Here is a 15,008-nt window from a genome sequence, read left to right as displayed (position 1 = left end):
GAAGAGTTTTAGAAATTAAATTTTGCGGCAGATCTGCTAATTTTTTCCCCTTTTAATTCGAGGTAGCCTCCATTCTACAAAATAGAATGAAAGCTCCCCTAAATGTTTTCTAATAAATTCAGCCTAAAATTTTAAGGCAGAAAAATATATACGAGAAACTTCTATTGTGGTAAGTCATCCTGACAACTAATACTGTCTGAACTAAAGCAAGTTGCTTTATTTTTTAATTTTTTACTTTTTGAGATGGGGTCTTGCTTTATTGCCCAGGCCAGAGTGCAGTGGTGTAATCAGGCTCACTGCAGCCTACTGGCTCAAGACATTCTCCTGCCTCAGCCTCCCAAGTAGCTGGGACTATAGGCACATGCCACCACACCTGGCTAATTTAATTTTCTGTAAAGACAAGGTCTCACTATGTTGCCCAGGCAGGTCTCAAACTGCTGAACTCTAGTGATCCTCCTGCCTCCGCCTCCCAAAGTGCTGGGATTAAAGGCGTGAGCCACCGTAACCGGTCAGCAAACTGCTTTATACATAACCCATGCTGTCAAGTTAAAACAAGTGAGATCTTCATTCCCACACAATTTTGCAGCAGATATATTTTTTCAAACTCAAACTAGCATTCTTCAAACCTTGACTCAAGTGCAAAAAAAATTTCCATATATCAAAATCCATTTAACTGTGCAGCTGAGGAGCTTCCACCTAACCCTCTATTGGAAGTGATTAATCTGCAATGTAATGACATGCTAAAAGGCAAGTATCGGGAGAATTCTATAAATGCTTTCCAAGTGATGAATATGCAGTATGTCCCTGTGTAAAAAGACATCTTCTAAGATGAAATACATAGAATCTCACTACAGATCAGCACACGAGATGACCACTTCCAATCAATTTTGATGACAGAGAACATTAACTTTGAATCTCAATTAAGCAAAATGTTTATCCTCTCCCAAAAGAATTCTGTCCTTTACTCAACCATTATATTTCACATTTTATATCAGTGTAAAAATTTTTCTATCGTAGGTTTGTCTTTCCAACGCACATATCCAAGGGTATGTGAAATGTGTCTGTGTGTTGTGTGTATACTAAATTTTATTTTTCACTAACCTTCTGCTACTTTCCCCAGCAAGTTCTTACTTATCATTACCTCTCTAAAACAGAAAGGATGGCAAGAAAAAAGCACTAATTCCAACACCTATGCATGGTGTCTCACAATTTTTTTTTTTTTTTTTTTTTTTTTTTTTTTTTTTTTGAGACAGGGTTTCTCTGTTGCCCAGGCTGGAGTATAATGGCATGATCTTGGCTCACTGAAACCTCCACCTCCTGGCTTCAGGTGAATCTCCTACCTCAACCTACTGGGTAGGTGGGATTACAGGTGTGTGCCACCATGCCCAGTTACTTTTTTGTATTTTTAGTAGAGACGGGGTTTCGCCATGTGCCCAGGCTCGAAGTCCTGACCTCAAGTGATCCACCCGCCTTGGCCTCATAAAATCTTAGTAATCTTCACTGACCACTGGTATTCTCTTACTCAACCCCCACCCCCAAGATTACGTGCTAATTAATGGCAGTTAAATCTAGACATCCTAATTTTTTCCTAGCATTTTCTCCGTATTTAGCACAAAAGCCTGCTTTTAGGCAACAAAAAGGCAGAAAAATAAAAATTCTACAATTGGCTAAAATGTGGAGTCTTGTTTTTTTTTTTTTGAGACGGAGTCTCGCTCTGTTGCCTAGGCTCGAGTGCAGCAGCACAATCTCAGCTCACTGCAAGCTCCGCCTCCCGCGTTCACGCCATTCTCCTGCCTCAGCCTCCCGAGTAGCTGGGACTATAGGTGGGTGCTACTATGCCCAGCTAATTTTTTGTATTTTAAGTAGAGACAGGATTTCAGCGTGTTAGCCAGGATGGTCTCGATCTCCTGACCTCGTGATCTGCCTGCCTCGGCCTCCCAAAGTGCTGGGATTACAGGTTGAGCCATCACACCCAGCCCCCTTTGCTTTTTCATTCTTTCTCTCTTGCTTTTCTTCTCCCTCTCCCTCTCCCACTCTGTCTTCCTTTCCTCCCCATCTTTCTCTATGCACACAACACACACACAGTTTTAAGTGAAAAAAAAAATTAGGCAGCTGCCGTACTTCCCTCTCATCTTAGGCCTGCCTGTTAACAATAATTAATGTGGGCCGGGCGCAGTGGCTCATGCCTGCAATCCCAGCATTCTGGGAGGCTGAGGTGGGCGGATCACGAGGTCAGTTCAAGACCAGCCTAACCAACATGCTGAAACCCCGTCTCTACTAAAAATACGAAAATAAGCCAGGTGTGGTGGCCGGCACCTGTAATCCCAGCTACTCGGGAGGCTGAGGCAGGAGAATCGCTTGAACCCGGGAGGTGGGCGTTGCAGTGACCTGAGACGGTGCCACTGCACTCCAGCCTGGGTGACAGAGTGAGACTCCATCTCAAAACAAAAGAATAACTAATGTGGATTCAGAGACCAAAATGGCCTTTAGTGGCTCTGTATAATACCACAAATTGTCTATAATACTGTGTATATATAAAAATATTTTTCTGAGAAGGTCCATGGCTTTCATGAATTCACAAAGCATTAAGTAAAAAGGCATTTCAGGTACATTGGTAAACAAATAGCAAGTATAATGAGAAAGGAGTGAAGAAGAAAAGTGACAGATATAGGTGAGGGCTAGACATTTCAGGAATAAAGGACTTTTTTTTTTTTCACTGCACTGACATCTGCTTTGATAGTACAAAAGCAAGGATGGGTAAAACTGTGTCTCAATACATACAAAGTGAGTGGCACCAAACCCCACTGGTAGTCAGTCGCTGTGTTGTTCATTGCAACACACATGCAGTGAAACACAAAAAAGGCAGCTTCATGTATGCCCTTTGGTAAAGCAGTAAAAATGATCAATTTTATTAAACTTCAATCTTTGAATACATCTCTTTAATAATCTACATGATAAAATGGAAATGCCCACAAAGCACTCCTGCTCCATTCCAAAGTACAATGGTTGTCGCAAAGGAAAGCACTCCTGTGACTGTTTTAGTTCCAAGCCGACCTAGACACTTTTTTTCACTAAACACTTTTACTGGAAAGTATAACTGACAAACTATGGTTATTCATACTTACATATTCAACAGATACACGTGAACATGAACAAAGTGACCCTGTCATTTCAAGGAAAACAACTGACAGTACTTGTTGCCAATGATAAAAATTCAAGCTTTCAAGTTACAAACTAAAATTCTAGAAACCTTGTAATCAGCACCATGAATCTGACAGCTTCTCCATACTTAAGGACTCTTCTGATGAGATCTTGTAACATTAACAAATGTCATTTCTGGATACTGTATTACATAATAAGCTGTTTCAACATCTGGACATCTGCATAACTCAGCTGAATCAGTATTATCCAAATGAACAACGCATATTATAAAGTCATGTGTAAGATCCATTTAAAGTACAAGAAAGACCAATGGATTTTAATGTAAGAGAACATAAAAATTCAGATATAATTTCAGATTCCACATCTCTTTTAAAATTCACCTTTAAAAAACCACCACTTGCTGATTTTTGGTATAAACATCAGAGAATACCCACAATTACCTAGAACAGCCATTAAACTACTACTCCTTTTTCTAACTACGTATCTGTAGGACTACAGACTTTCTTCATATTCAACTAAAACAAGGTATCAAAATACTGAAACAAAACAGAGATGCGAATTCAGCTGTCTTCTGTTAAAAAGACATTAGATTTGCATAAAATGATGGCACTCTTCTCACATTTTTGCTTTAGAAAAGTTATCTTCATAAAAAACATTTATGCTAAAATGTAATACATTGCTACTTAAAGAACAGATATTTATTTATTTATTTATAGACAGTCTCGCTCTGTCGCCCAGGCTGGAGTGCAGGGGCGCAATCTCAGCTCACTGCAACCTCTACCTTCCAGATTCAAGCAATTCTTGTGCCTCAGCCTCCCAAGTAGCTGGGAATACAGGCATGTGACACCACGCCCAGCTAACTCTTTTATATGTTTAGAAGAGATGGGGTTTCACCATGTTGCCCAGGCTGGTCTTGAACTCCTGGCTTCAAGCAATTCCACCTGCCTCAGCCTCCCAAAGTGCTGGGATTACACGTGTGTGCTGCTACCATGCCCGGCCGAGAACAGAAATTTTTAAATTCTCAGTTTTAACTTCTAATGCAATATTGTTAAATACCTCACATAAATAAAAGCTCGTTTTCAATTCTTTACAAATATGGAGAATTTGAGTGTAAGAGGGTCTCAAGACTCAGAAGTTCAAGATACACTGCCCTATAGTTCCTGGCGAAAAGCAAGCATACAATAGCGCTAAATCACTTTTCACCATTGTATCCTACCTAGAAATACCTTTCCCTCTCAGCACCAACACTGATATGTCAAACCAGATTATAAACGCTGAATAATGGGAATAGTAAAGAAACTGTTATACATACTTACATACAAGAATGGTGGTTATATGCAATAAACAGAAAGTGAAGGAAACAGTATCTGTCACATACTTACAAGAAAGCCTTCCCAAAATTAGTATGGGGAAGTTCCAGGACTCAGTGGCACAAACAGCTCTCTGTTAGTATTTCCTAGCTCAGGTCTGTACTAAGCAATAATGACGGCTAACATTTTCTGACCTTTAATGTGTCAAGAATTGTTTGAAGGCACTTACTATCATAGATGCAGAAGAAACTGGGGCAGGGCTGAAATACACCCAGAATCTGTGTCCTTAATCATTATATAAGATGGCATCCCAATGTATCAATACTTACTAATATCTGAGTAAACACTTAACTGAGTAAACATCTGATTATCATTCAGGATTCACATAATTCTAGTAGCTGGGGGTCCGAAATTCACAAAAGCTATTCCTTTCTGTCATCTAAAATCAGACCTCACTCCTCCTCACTGACAGGTTTGCAAGTTTCTCCCCCTCAGAAGTCTGGTCTTGGCCGGGCGCAGTGGCTCACACCAGTAATCCCAGCACTTTGGGAGGCCAAGGTGGGCGAATCACGAGGTCAGGAGTTCGAGACCAGCCTGGCCAACACAGTGAAATCCCATCTCTACTAAAAATACAGAAAATTAGCTGGGCATGGTGGCGGGCACCTGTAATCCCAGCTACTCAGGAGGCTGAGGCTGCAGTGAGCTGAGACTGCACCACTGCACTCCAGCCTGGATAACAGTGTGAGACTCCGTCTCGGAAAAAAGAAAAAGTCTGGTCTTTTTGTCTCGCTAGTTTGGCTCAAGTATTTCATAGTAATTCAAATAAAAGGCTCAATTCAAACCACACTGAGGAAACATACAAGTACCTATAAAGATTCCTTCTTAATTTACTATTTAAAGTTTTAAAACATGTGATTACAACTGCTAGATATGACATTAGTGAAAGCTATGTAACATCCGATATACCTAACCTTTTATTATGAAAACTTAGATTTTGATTTCTCCAAATCTTGAGAATGAGAGGTAGGACTAGGGGGAAGATTAAAATGGTGTCAGACAAATACAGTTATGCATCATTTACCAAAGGGAAACTTCCTGACAGATGCACAGTGAGGTGATTTTGTTGTTGTGCAAACATCATAGAGTGGACTTACACAAACCTAGATGGTATAGTCTATTGCTCTTAGGCTACAAAGCATGATGCACAATATGTTACTGTACTGAATACTGTAGGCTACTGTAACACAATGAGTGCTTGTGTATCTAAACATACCTAAACACAGAAAAGGCACAATGTATATACAGTAATAAAGATAAAAATACTTTTCTTTCTTCAAGAATAAATTAACCTTTGCTTACTTAACATTTTTTACTTTAGAAACTTAAAAAAAATTTTAAACATTTTGAATTTTCTAGTAACGATTAGCTTAAAACAAAAGCATATCATACAGCTGTACAATATTTTCTTTATATCTTTATCCTATAAGCCTTTTCCTATTTTTAAAAATATTTTTTACTTTTTAAACTTTTGTTAAAAACTAAGACATATACACACACATTAGCCTAGGCCTATAGAGTCATGATCATCAATAACACTATATTCCACCTCCACATCTTCACTGGAAGGTCTTCAGGGGCAGTAACATGCATGGAGCCATCACCTCCCAGGATAACGAAGCTTTTTTTCCGGGAATGCCACCTGAAGGACATGCCTGAGTCGGTTTTAAGTTAACTAGTTTTTTAAAATAATATATTCCAGGGCCCTGAGTCATGACTCAAGCCTGTAATCCCAACACTTTGGGAGGCCAAGGCAGGCAGATCACCTGAGGTCGGGAGATCAATACCATCCTGGCTAACACAGTGAAACCCTGTCTCTACTAAAAATACAAAAAGTTAGCCAGGTGTGGTGGTGCACGCCTATAATCCCAGCTACTCAGGAGGCTGAGGCAGGAGAATCGCTTGAACCTGAGAGGCGGAGGTTGTGGTGAGCTGAGATTGTGTCACTGCACTCCAGCCTGGGCAACAAGAGCGAAACTCTGTCTCAAAAAAAAAGTAAATATATAACATAGCTGTTTATTACCATTATTAAGTATTATGTACTCTATATAATTGTGTTATACTTTTTTTTTTTTTTTTTGGGAGATGCAGTCTCATTCTTTCGCCCAGGCTGGAGAGCAGTGGTGCAATCTTTGCTCACTGCAACCTCCACCTCCCAGGTTCAAGCAATTCTCCTGCCTCAGCCTCCTGAGTAACTGGGATTACAGGCATATGCATGCCACCAAGCCCAACTAATTTTTGTATTTTTAGTAGAGATGGGGGTTTCACCATGTTGGCCAGGCTGGTCTCGAACTCCTGACCTCAAGTGGTCCATCTGCCTTGGCCTCCCGAAGTGCTGGGATTACAGGCATGAGCCACCACACGTGGCCTGTGTTATACTTTTACACAACTGGCAGTGCAATAGGTTTACACCGGCACTACCACAAACATGAGTAATGCGTTGCAGTATGACATTATGCCCATGATGTCACTAAGTGACAGGAATTTTTCAGTTCCATTCTAATCTTACAGGACCATTAACTATCTTACATGAAGTCCACTGTTGACCAAAACATCATTTGATGGAGCATATGACTATACTCAAACCAAGAAAGTGTTTTGGTCACCTTGTAACTGACCAGATGGGAACTTCTGTTACTTAGGGATATTCTGATTAACATTCTTAGAATAAAATTCCTTTATGGTGAAACATGCTATGTTAAAACCTCCCCATTATGCAAGTGTGGGCATGCGTCAAAAATCAAACGCTATTCCCTCTGGGATATGCACATATCATCAATATCTCCACTTGTCTTTGCACAGATGCAGGTAAATTTGGCAAGGGAGGGTTCTGAGGCCAGTGATGTTCACGAAGGTTATACATACTCTCATAAATCACTGTGCTCTACATGTGAATAGTGCAAAAGCAGGATAAAGGACAACCGCCCCTGCCCTTTTTCCTACTGTATGACAAGTACCCATCTAGACCAAGGACTGACTTCCTCTATCAAACCAGGAAAAAACTGGCTACTGGTTATTTATACTTGAATAAGCCTTGAAATGGCTATTTAAAGCTGCTAGAAGCAGTGGTTGCTGCCTAAGGGTATAACGTTGTATCCAATCACAAATCCTAGAAGACTCGACTGGGAATTCCCACCTACCACACCACTGCTAAACCTACTGACATTTACAAACTATTTCTTCCCCTTGCCTCCCTGTATGCCACCAATATTCCAGAATAACCTTTCAGAAATACGTAACAGAATTTTAGTCAGTATTTCTAAATATCTTAACATTCCTTCATACCTGTATTATTTTACCTCTGTTAGAAATATTTGAAAATAGGGCTGGGTGCCTGTAATCCCAGAACTTTGAGACTAGCCTGGGCAACGAAGTAAGATTCTGTGTCTACCAATTTTTTTTAATTAGTGGTGCATGCCTGTGGTCCCAGCTACTTGAGGCTGAAGTAGAAGGATCACTTGAGCCCCGAAGGTTGAGGCTGCAGGTGAGCCATGTTCATGCCACTGCACTCCAACCGGGTGACAGAGCTAGACCCTGCGTCCAAAAAAAAAATTAATTAATTAATTAAAAAAATTAAAAATGCATGGCATTGGAATGTATGCTCCTTTAAAAGTAATAAACGTGGAGAATATGGAAGAAAAAGACCTACTAGATGCAACTATCTTCTCCACTAATCCTGAATCTTAATATGGCTCTGTCTCTAGACTCATTTTAAATAATGTATAAATCCCAACGAATCTTCATCTTGGATTTAGATATTTACCAGAAAAGCCCCGGGTCTGCATTCAGATAGCAAAATAAAAACACCTTTGGGCTACTTCTTCAAACTGTCAGTTTCCCTTACTTGCTGAATTAATTCAGAGAAAACAAACAACTAATCTCTGAATCAGTTAAAAAATATGCCACGACCTTATGTCTCCTCTAGTATCTCATCCAGAAGAATCAAGGAGATAAAATATTCCTCGGGTGATCCTCCCCACTCCCCAACATGCTCTTTTTTCTAACAAGTCTAGCTGCGGATCCACACAAAACACTTTCCCTACAGAAGTGGAGGTTGTCAGGAACAACTGACACTTCTTTCCAACTGCCTAACCTTTAGATTGCTGGGTCAGAATTAAACAATTTAATCAGTAAAGAGGCCTTAACCTGGCAGTTCATCAAAAAGTTAAACATAGGGTTACCATATGACCTAGAAATTTCACTCCCAGCTATATACCCAAGGGAATTGAAAGTATATGCCTACACACAAAAAAAACTTGTACACAAATGTTGATAGCAGCACTACAAGTATTCACAATAGCCAAAAGAAAACAAAATGTCCATCAACTGATGAATGAATTAAAAATGTGGTGTATACATACAATAGAATATTATTCAGCCATAAAAGGAATAAAGTACTGATACATACTACAACAAAGATGAATGTTAAAAACATTAAAAGAAACCAGTCACAAAAGACAACATATTGTATGATTTCATTTGTATGAAATGTCCAGAATAGGCAAATCTAAGAGACACAAAAAAGTAGATTAGTGGGGGCGGGGAGGGAATGGGGAGAAATGGGGTGTCTGCTACTAGGAACAGGGTTTTTTGGGGGGTATATGTGTATGAAAATGTTATACAGTTCACTGTGGTGATGGCTGCACAACTCTATAGTATACGAAGAATCGTATAGTCTAAATAGGCAAACTGTATGGTATGTGAATTATATCTGGATAAAGCTGTCATTTTAAAATGGAGAGCTTTAATATGCTTTCATTAATCGATTTCACTTTTCAAATCCATTCATTTATTTTTTCAACCTTCAAAAGGACACCACAGGCTGGGCGCAGCACCTCTCGCACCTGTAATCCCAACACTTTGGGAAGCCAAGGCTGGAGGATTGCTTGAGCACAGGGGTTCAAGACCAGACTGGGCAACCAACATAGGGAGACCCTGTCTCTACCAAAATAAAAAAAATTTGCCAGGCAAGGTGTCATGTGCCTGTGGTCCCATCCACTAGGAAGAGGTTGAGGCAGAAGGATTGATTGAGACCAGGAGGTCGAGGCTGCAGTGAGCCATGATCAAGCCCCTGCATTCCAGCCTGTCTTGAAAAGGAAAAGTTTAAAGTGTAGTCTGTCAGCCTAACTAAATCTTAAGAGTACTATACCTGTTTCACAAGAAAGAAAAGGGATACACACTAAAAGATCACAGGCAGTGTCACAAATTCAGACATCTGACAGGTCAAAGTTAAATGAAAAATGAATTTAAAAAACACAACAGGTACAAACACATCCCAAGATCTTCATAAAACTGTAAGTGGGCCAAAAACGTAACACAATCACATTTTGCTATGGAACTTTACACAGTGCTAATATTCTACAACTCATATTGTAATAATCAAGTTCAGCTTCGTGGTAATATGTTAAAAAATACTTTAAGAAAAACTTTTCTATCTCACAGCAAACTGCTTTTGGGTATTTTTGAAGATATTTCAATGACAAGGGAAAATGTTCATGATGTAATACTACATGAAAAATTAACTCACAAAGCTATGTAAAGAATATTCTAATGATGTAAAGCATGTGAATTTTACAAAGTATATTAAGTATACTTTAAACAAAAATATATCAAAATTTCAATAAGTTATCTCTGGATTGTGGAATTACAGGGGACTTCATATTATCACATATATGATACATAACAGACATACTGTATCAACTGGCACATCCCAGTTTTTAAATACCTGGATCAAGACTGTGGTTGGGAACAGAGCTGGCACTCTTATTCACCCAGCAGCATTTTTCCATACTAACCTCCTCCCAAATGCATTAGATTCTACTCATTCCACTTCACTTCCTCCAAAATAAACTTAGCACTTAACAGTTTGAATGAAGTTCCCCAGATGATTCTGCTATACTCCCATTTCCCACCCCTCTCAGAACCACTCATCTAAGTAAGAAGCTTTTATCAGATTTTCCAGAATACTCATACAAACTAGCTTCAATTTAAATGATCAAAACACTATGGTAAGCCACAAGAATGTGGCCAACAGGGTCACTACAGGGGATAAAGTAGAAGTCTTTGGTTTTTAGTTCTAAGCAAAAGTTAATCCAAGAAAACATACCGAAAGAATATGCACCATCCAAATAATAAAATCAATATTTCTGTTTTACATTAAATGGCATGTATGTACTAAAATGACCTAAAGGACTCTTTGAAAATACCATATCAACGTCGGGCGCGGTGGCACATGGCTGTAATCCCAGTACTTTGGGAGGCTGAGGCGGGTGGATCACTTGAGGACGGAAGTTCGAGACCAGCCAGGCCAACATGGTGAAACTACTAAAAATACAAAATTAGCCGGGGCGTGGTGGCACGCGACTGTAGTCCCAGCTACTTGGGAGGCTGAGGCAGAAGAATCGCTTGGACCTGTGGGGGCAGAGGTTGCAGTGAGCCAAGATCACCCCACCGCACTCCGGCCTGGGTGACAAGTGCAAAACTCCGTCTCAAAACAACAACAACAACAACAAAACTGATCAATAATACGCCCACCTAAAAAAGAAAAACAAAAAGCAACTCATAAAATGTAGCCACCAGAAGTGTGTATAGCTGATCGGCGATTTAAAATAGTAAAAAAGAAAAAACAATCAGGAATATGCAGTGGGGCTACAATCAGCATTTTAAAATGAGATCAGGTCCTGCTGAATGTTTTCCCCTAATGCAGAGAAATTCTTGCCAAATTTTTACTTACACGTTCATTTGACACTAAAAACACTAACCACAGTTATTCTTGCTAGGCGGCTTTACAAAATACCATTAACTAGCGTCTAATATCATTGAAAATCCAGGTGGACAAAATTTTCTTTGAAGATTAAAAATAATTATTTACTAGAAAATTCAAGTCTGCTCTGGACAAGTCTTTCAACAGGTCTAGATCTGGGAAGGAGGTGAAAAACCTAGAATATTTAAGAATCCCTTGGGGGCACTGTCAAACTAAATATGCTTCTGTAGGATGAAGAAGTACTGAAACCTACTGATAGAATGTGTGCTGAACATAGGACAGAGAGGAGGCTGAAAAAGCCTAAAAGTCACTTGCTTAGACTGGGAGCTCCTTGAGCGAAGAGACTGTGTCTTATCTTAGGATTGCTGGTGCCTGGCAAGGAGGAGGTCAACTTGTTAACGCTTGCTAAATTAAGAGAGAAATGTGTCTGGACTACAATTCTTACCCCCCCATCCCTCAAAAAAGGAAAAAAGATTGTACAAAACCAAATATTTAATTTGAATTCACAAAAACAAATGGAATCACTTAGACTATTTTTCCCCAGTGTCTTTTCCAGTAACCTTGCACAACCCACTCGTGAAGTTTAAGTACCTGTAATCATATAAAGGGTGCGTCTAATTTAAAAGGATACAAACATTTTAAAACATAAATCTGTTTTATGCCTATAAAATATATGGAAAATGAAATAAAATATAAGTTGAGATACAAACATATTTTTAAAATATTTAAATTTACAAGCAAAGTTTAAAATATATAAAAATATGTCGGGAGCGATGGCTCACGCCTGTAATCCCAGCACTTTAGGAGGCTGAAGCAGGTGGATCACGAGGTCAGGAGTTCAAGACCAGCCAGGCCAAGATGATGAAACCTCCGTCTACAAAAATACAAAAAAAGTAGCCGGGCATGATGGCGGAGTGCCTGTAATCCCAGCTACTCAGGAGGCTGAAGCGGAAGAATCGCTCGAACCCGGGAGGCGGAGGTTGCAGTGAGCCGAGACTGTGGCATTGCACTCCAGCCTGGGCGACAGTGAGAATGAGTCTCAAAAAAAAAAAAAAAAAAAAAAAAAAAAAAGCCTCTACTTTCCCAAATGTAAACAAGACATACACATTTTTAAATTAACTATTTCCCTCATAGAGCAGTTACAAAATACAATTATTTTCAAAGTAAATTTCTCAAAGACCCAGCAAGATGTTCACATCTGAAACAGTCTTACGTAGTGAACACTGACTGCAGGCACCAGGGGGCCTCCCAGGAATAACTTGATAGTAAAGGAAAAGGTAAGTAAGAGTTCCTGGTAAAAGTTTTGCTTCCTATTCAGTCTTAAGACTGCTGGATGGCTTTCACATCTGGAGCAAATATACAGTATTTAGTTACAGAACAAGTACTCACAGAACTTGGGTTTGAGATACCGACACATTCGTTGAAAAAAAGGAATTACCCCTCCCCCATGACAATATTCTTTGATGATTTTCCAAATATAAGTACATATTGCTTCACTGTAGCAATTATCTTAAGGTAATTTGAAAGCAAACAGTACATATGCAATCCTTGGACGGCGGCTAACAAACAGGCCTCTAAATTGTTTAAAAAGGATTAAAGGCTTTTCTACACACTCACAAAACAATTACTGATGACGAAAACTTTAGGGTAGAGGGACTCTTTGGCAGCAGACTGCATTTAACTTTGAATAATATCCTGCAACGAATCAATACATTTAACTCCCGGCTAGTCCACCTCTTCCTTTTCCCCCCCTTGCCTTCCCACCAACATGAAACAATTCAATAAGAACACTAGGGCCCGGAAAGTTCAAACGCTGCGTAGACCTGCAAATATCTTTCGAATACAAGAGAGGCTTTAAAAATAGATTTTCACTAAGTTTGTGCGGAAATTAAGCTCTGCTCAAATCAAACGCAAAAGCCAATCCCTTCAGCAAACCCATCTACATACATCAAATTTCTTACGTGCACCTTCAACCTGATCAAATATTTTGTCTTACAATTTTTTTAGGCCAAGTAACAAACGGTAGATTAATTCCCGCTAATTTTATCCTTTCTTTAAGAAGAATCCATTCTACAGCATTGTGTAAAAATGCAGAGCAGACGAAGCATTCCTATTAAGGACAGGTTTTTATATATATACGTAAAATTCACTCCCGGAACGACAATCGGAGGCAGCCAAGGGCAATGCACAAAGAGAATATAGAAGAAACAGTGATTCCACGGACACACAAAGCCTGGTGGCAGGCATCCTCTGCCCCTCCTCGGAGGGGTCACCGGAGGCGAGCACGACGGCGCGCGGAGCCCGGCGGCCTTTCCGAAAGGCTGTCTCCCGCAGACCCGCTCCGCACAGCCTTCGGCCGGCGGGCCTAGCCCCCGAGGGTCCGCGGGAACGGCCCTCTCTCCCCTGATCTCCCCTGACCGCGCTCCCAGAGGCCGCTCCCCCGCTCCCAGAGCCTCCTCGCTCCCTCCTCGGGGTTCGTCCGCCGCGCCGCGCTCCCAGAGACTCGTCTCGGGGCGGGAAAGGGGTCCCCTTGCGTTCCGGCGGCAGAGGGGGACGCACGGGTCGGCGGCGGTGCCCGACCTCCCTCCATCCCGCGGCCCGGCGCGCACTCACCCTCCAGCAGCCGGGTGATGAGGCTGTCCACGTTCAGCTCCCCGTCCGCCATCTTGTCGGCACAGACTCTCCTTCCCAGCAGCGGGAACAAGGGCTTCTCGGCGGCGGAGGCTGCGGCGACGGCTCGGCGTTCTCTCACCTACAAGTCACGCGGCGTTTCGACCCCGGCTCCAACTCCCCCTTTTCCCGGGCCCTCCCCCCACCCCCTCCCCGCGGGGTAGCGAGAGCGCGCGCACACTCGGAGGCACCCACGGGAAATAAATAAATAAACAAGAGAGGCCCCCTCGAACAGGGCCGCGTCAGACCCAGGCCGCCACCTCCTCCTCGGCACCGCCCAGCTCCGCAAAGCTCACCAGCGCCGCCGACGGCCCCACCCGCAGCGCCACTCACTCCGCACGTCCCTTGCGCGCCACCGCGTCACGCAGCTCTCCGCGCAGGCGCGCGGCGCGCTCCCCGCCGAGGCTCCCCTCGACGCCTGGGCCGCCGCGCAACCGCACTGGAGCGGCTTCTCGCGCTGCCGTCTTCGCGCAGGTGCGTCGCCCTCTCTCCACGTCCACGGCGCCGAGTCTCGCCGCGGTGGCGCAGGCGCCAGGAAGGTTCCCCGGCTTTGCTGCGCGGAGGAAGTCCCGGTTACGCAGAGCGCGCTGGGGCAGGGCTGACCTTCCCCTTTCTCTACTTCACTGGCGTCCTCCAGACGTGGTGGTTGCGCCCTTTCGGCCTCGCTTTCTGTTTCTTGGCTTCATCCCCTAGATCTGCAAACAGTTCTTCGTGTTTCTTCCGTTAGCCGGGAAACGCGAACTGCAGCGTTTGGAACCCGGGTTTGCGCGTGTGGAAAGCAAGAAGCGGGTTACTCTGCTGGAGTTCGATATTGCAAATAAAGGTCTTTATCCCCAGCGGTTCTACATAATTAGTTCCGCAGGGATACTGGTTGAAAGAAGCGTTGAAGTGGGCCCTGTAGGAGTCAGCAATAATACAATTTTATATGGGTGCAGATGGCTCCCTGTGTCTAGCGCTTTCACACATCTCATATCTCCATCCACGCCGTGGGTATCTTTTTTCCACGGTGTGTTTCTGTTGCTGCCTCCAGTGTATTGCTTAATCAC

The 15,008-nt window shown here is 42.1% G+C and overlaps 1 protein-coding gene across 2 annotated transcripts in view; it reads right to left on the bottom strand.

Moving 5' to 3' along the window:
* PPP1CB (protein phosphatase 1 catalytic subunit beta) overlaps positions 1–14,476 on the bottom strand; it is a 51,168-nt gene extending 36,692 nt beyond the window's left edge. Inside the window, exons 1-2 of one of the 2 annotated variants that reach the window (XM_032172594.2) lie at positions 14,259–14,476; positions 13,906–14,044 (exon numbers count right to left, since the gene is read on the bottom strand). In XM_032172594.2, coding sequence (XP_032028485.1) covers positions 13,906–13,957 — 52 coding nt within the window. In that variant the 5' untranslated portion in view covers positions 13,958–14,044; positions 14,259–14,476. The remainder of the gene's footprint in view (positions 1–13,905; positions 14,045–14,258) is intronic. The other variant, XM_058426641.1, reaches the window with a different exon arrangement.
* Between the last annotated feature and the right edge of the window lie 532 nt (positions 14,477–15,008).

Source organism: Hylobates moloch, unplaced genomic scaffold (assembly GCF_009828535.3).
Source record: "Hylobates moloch isolate HMO894 unplaced genomic scaffold, HMol_V3 SCAFFOLD_13, whole genome shotgun sequence".
Lineage (NCBI taxonomy): Eukaryota > Metazoa > Chordata > Mammalia > Primates > Hylobatidae > Hylobates > Hylobates moloch.
This window is presented reverse-complemented; position numbering and strand designations above follow the sequence as displayed.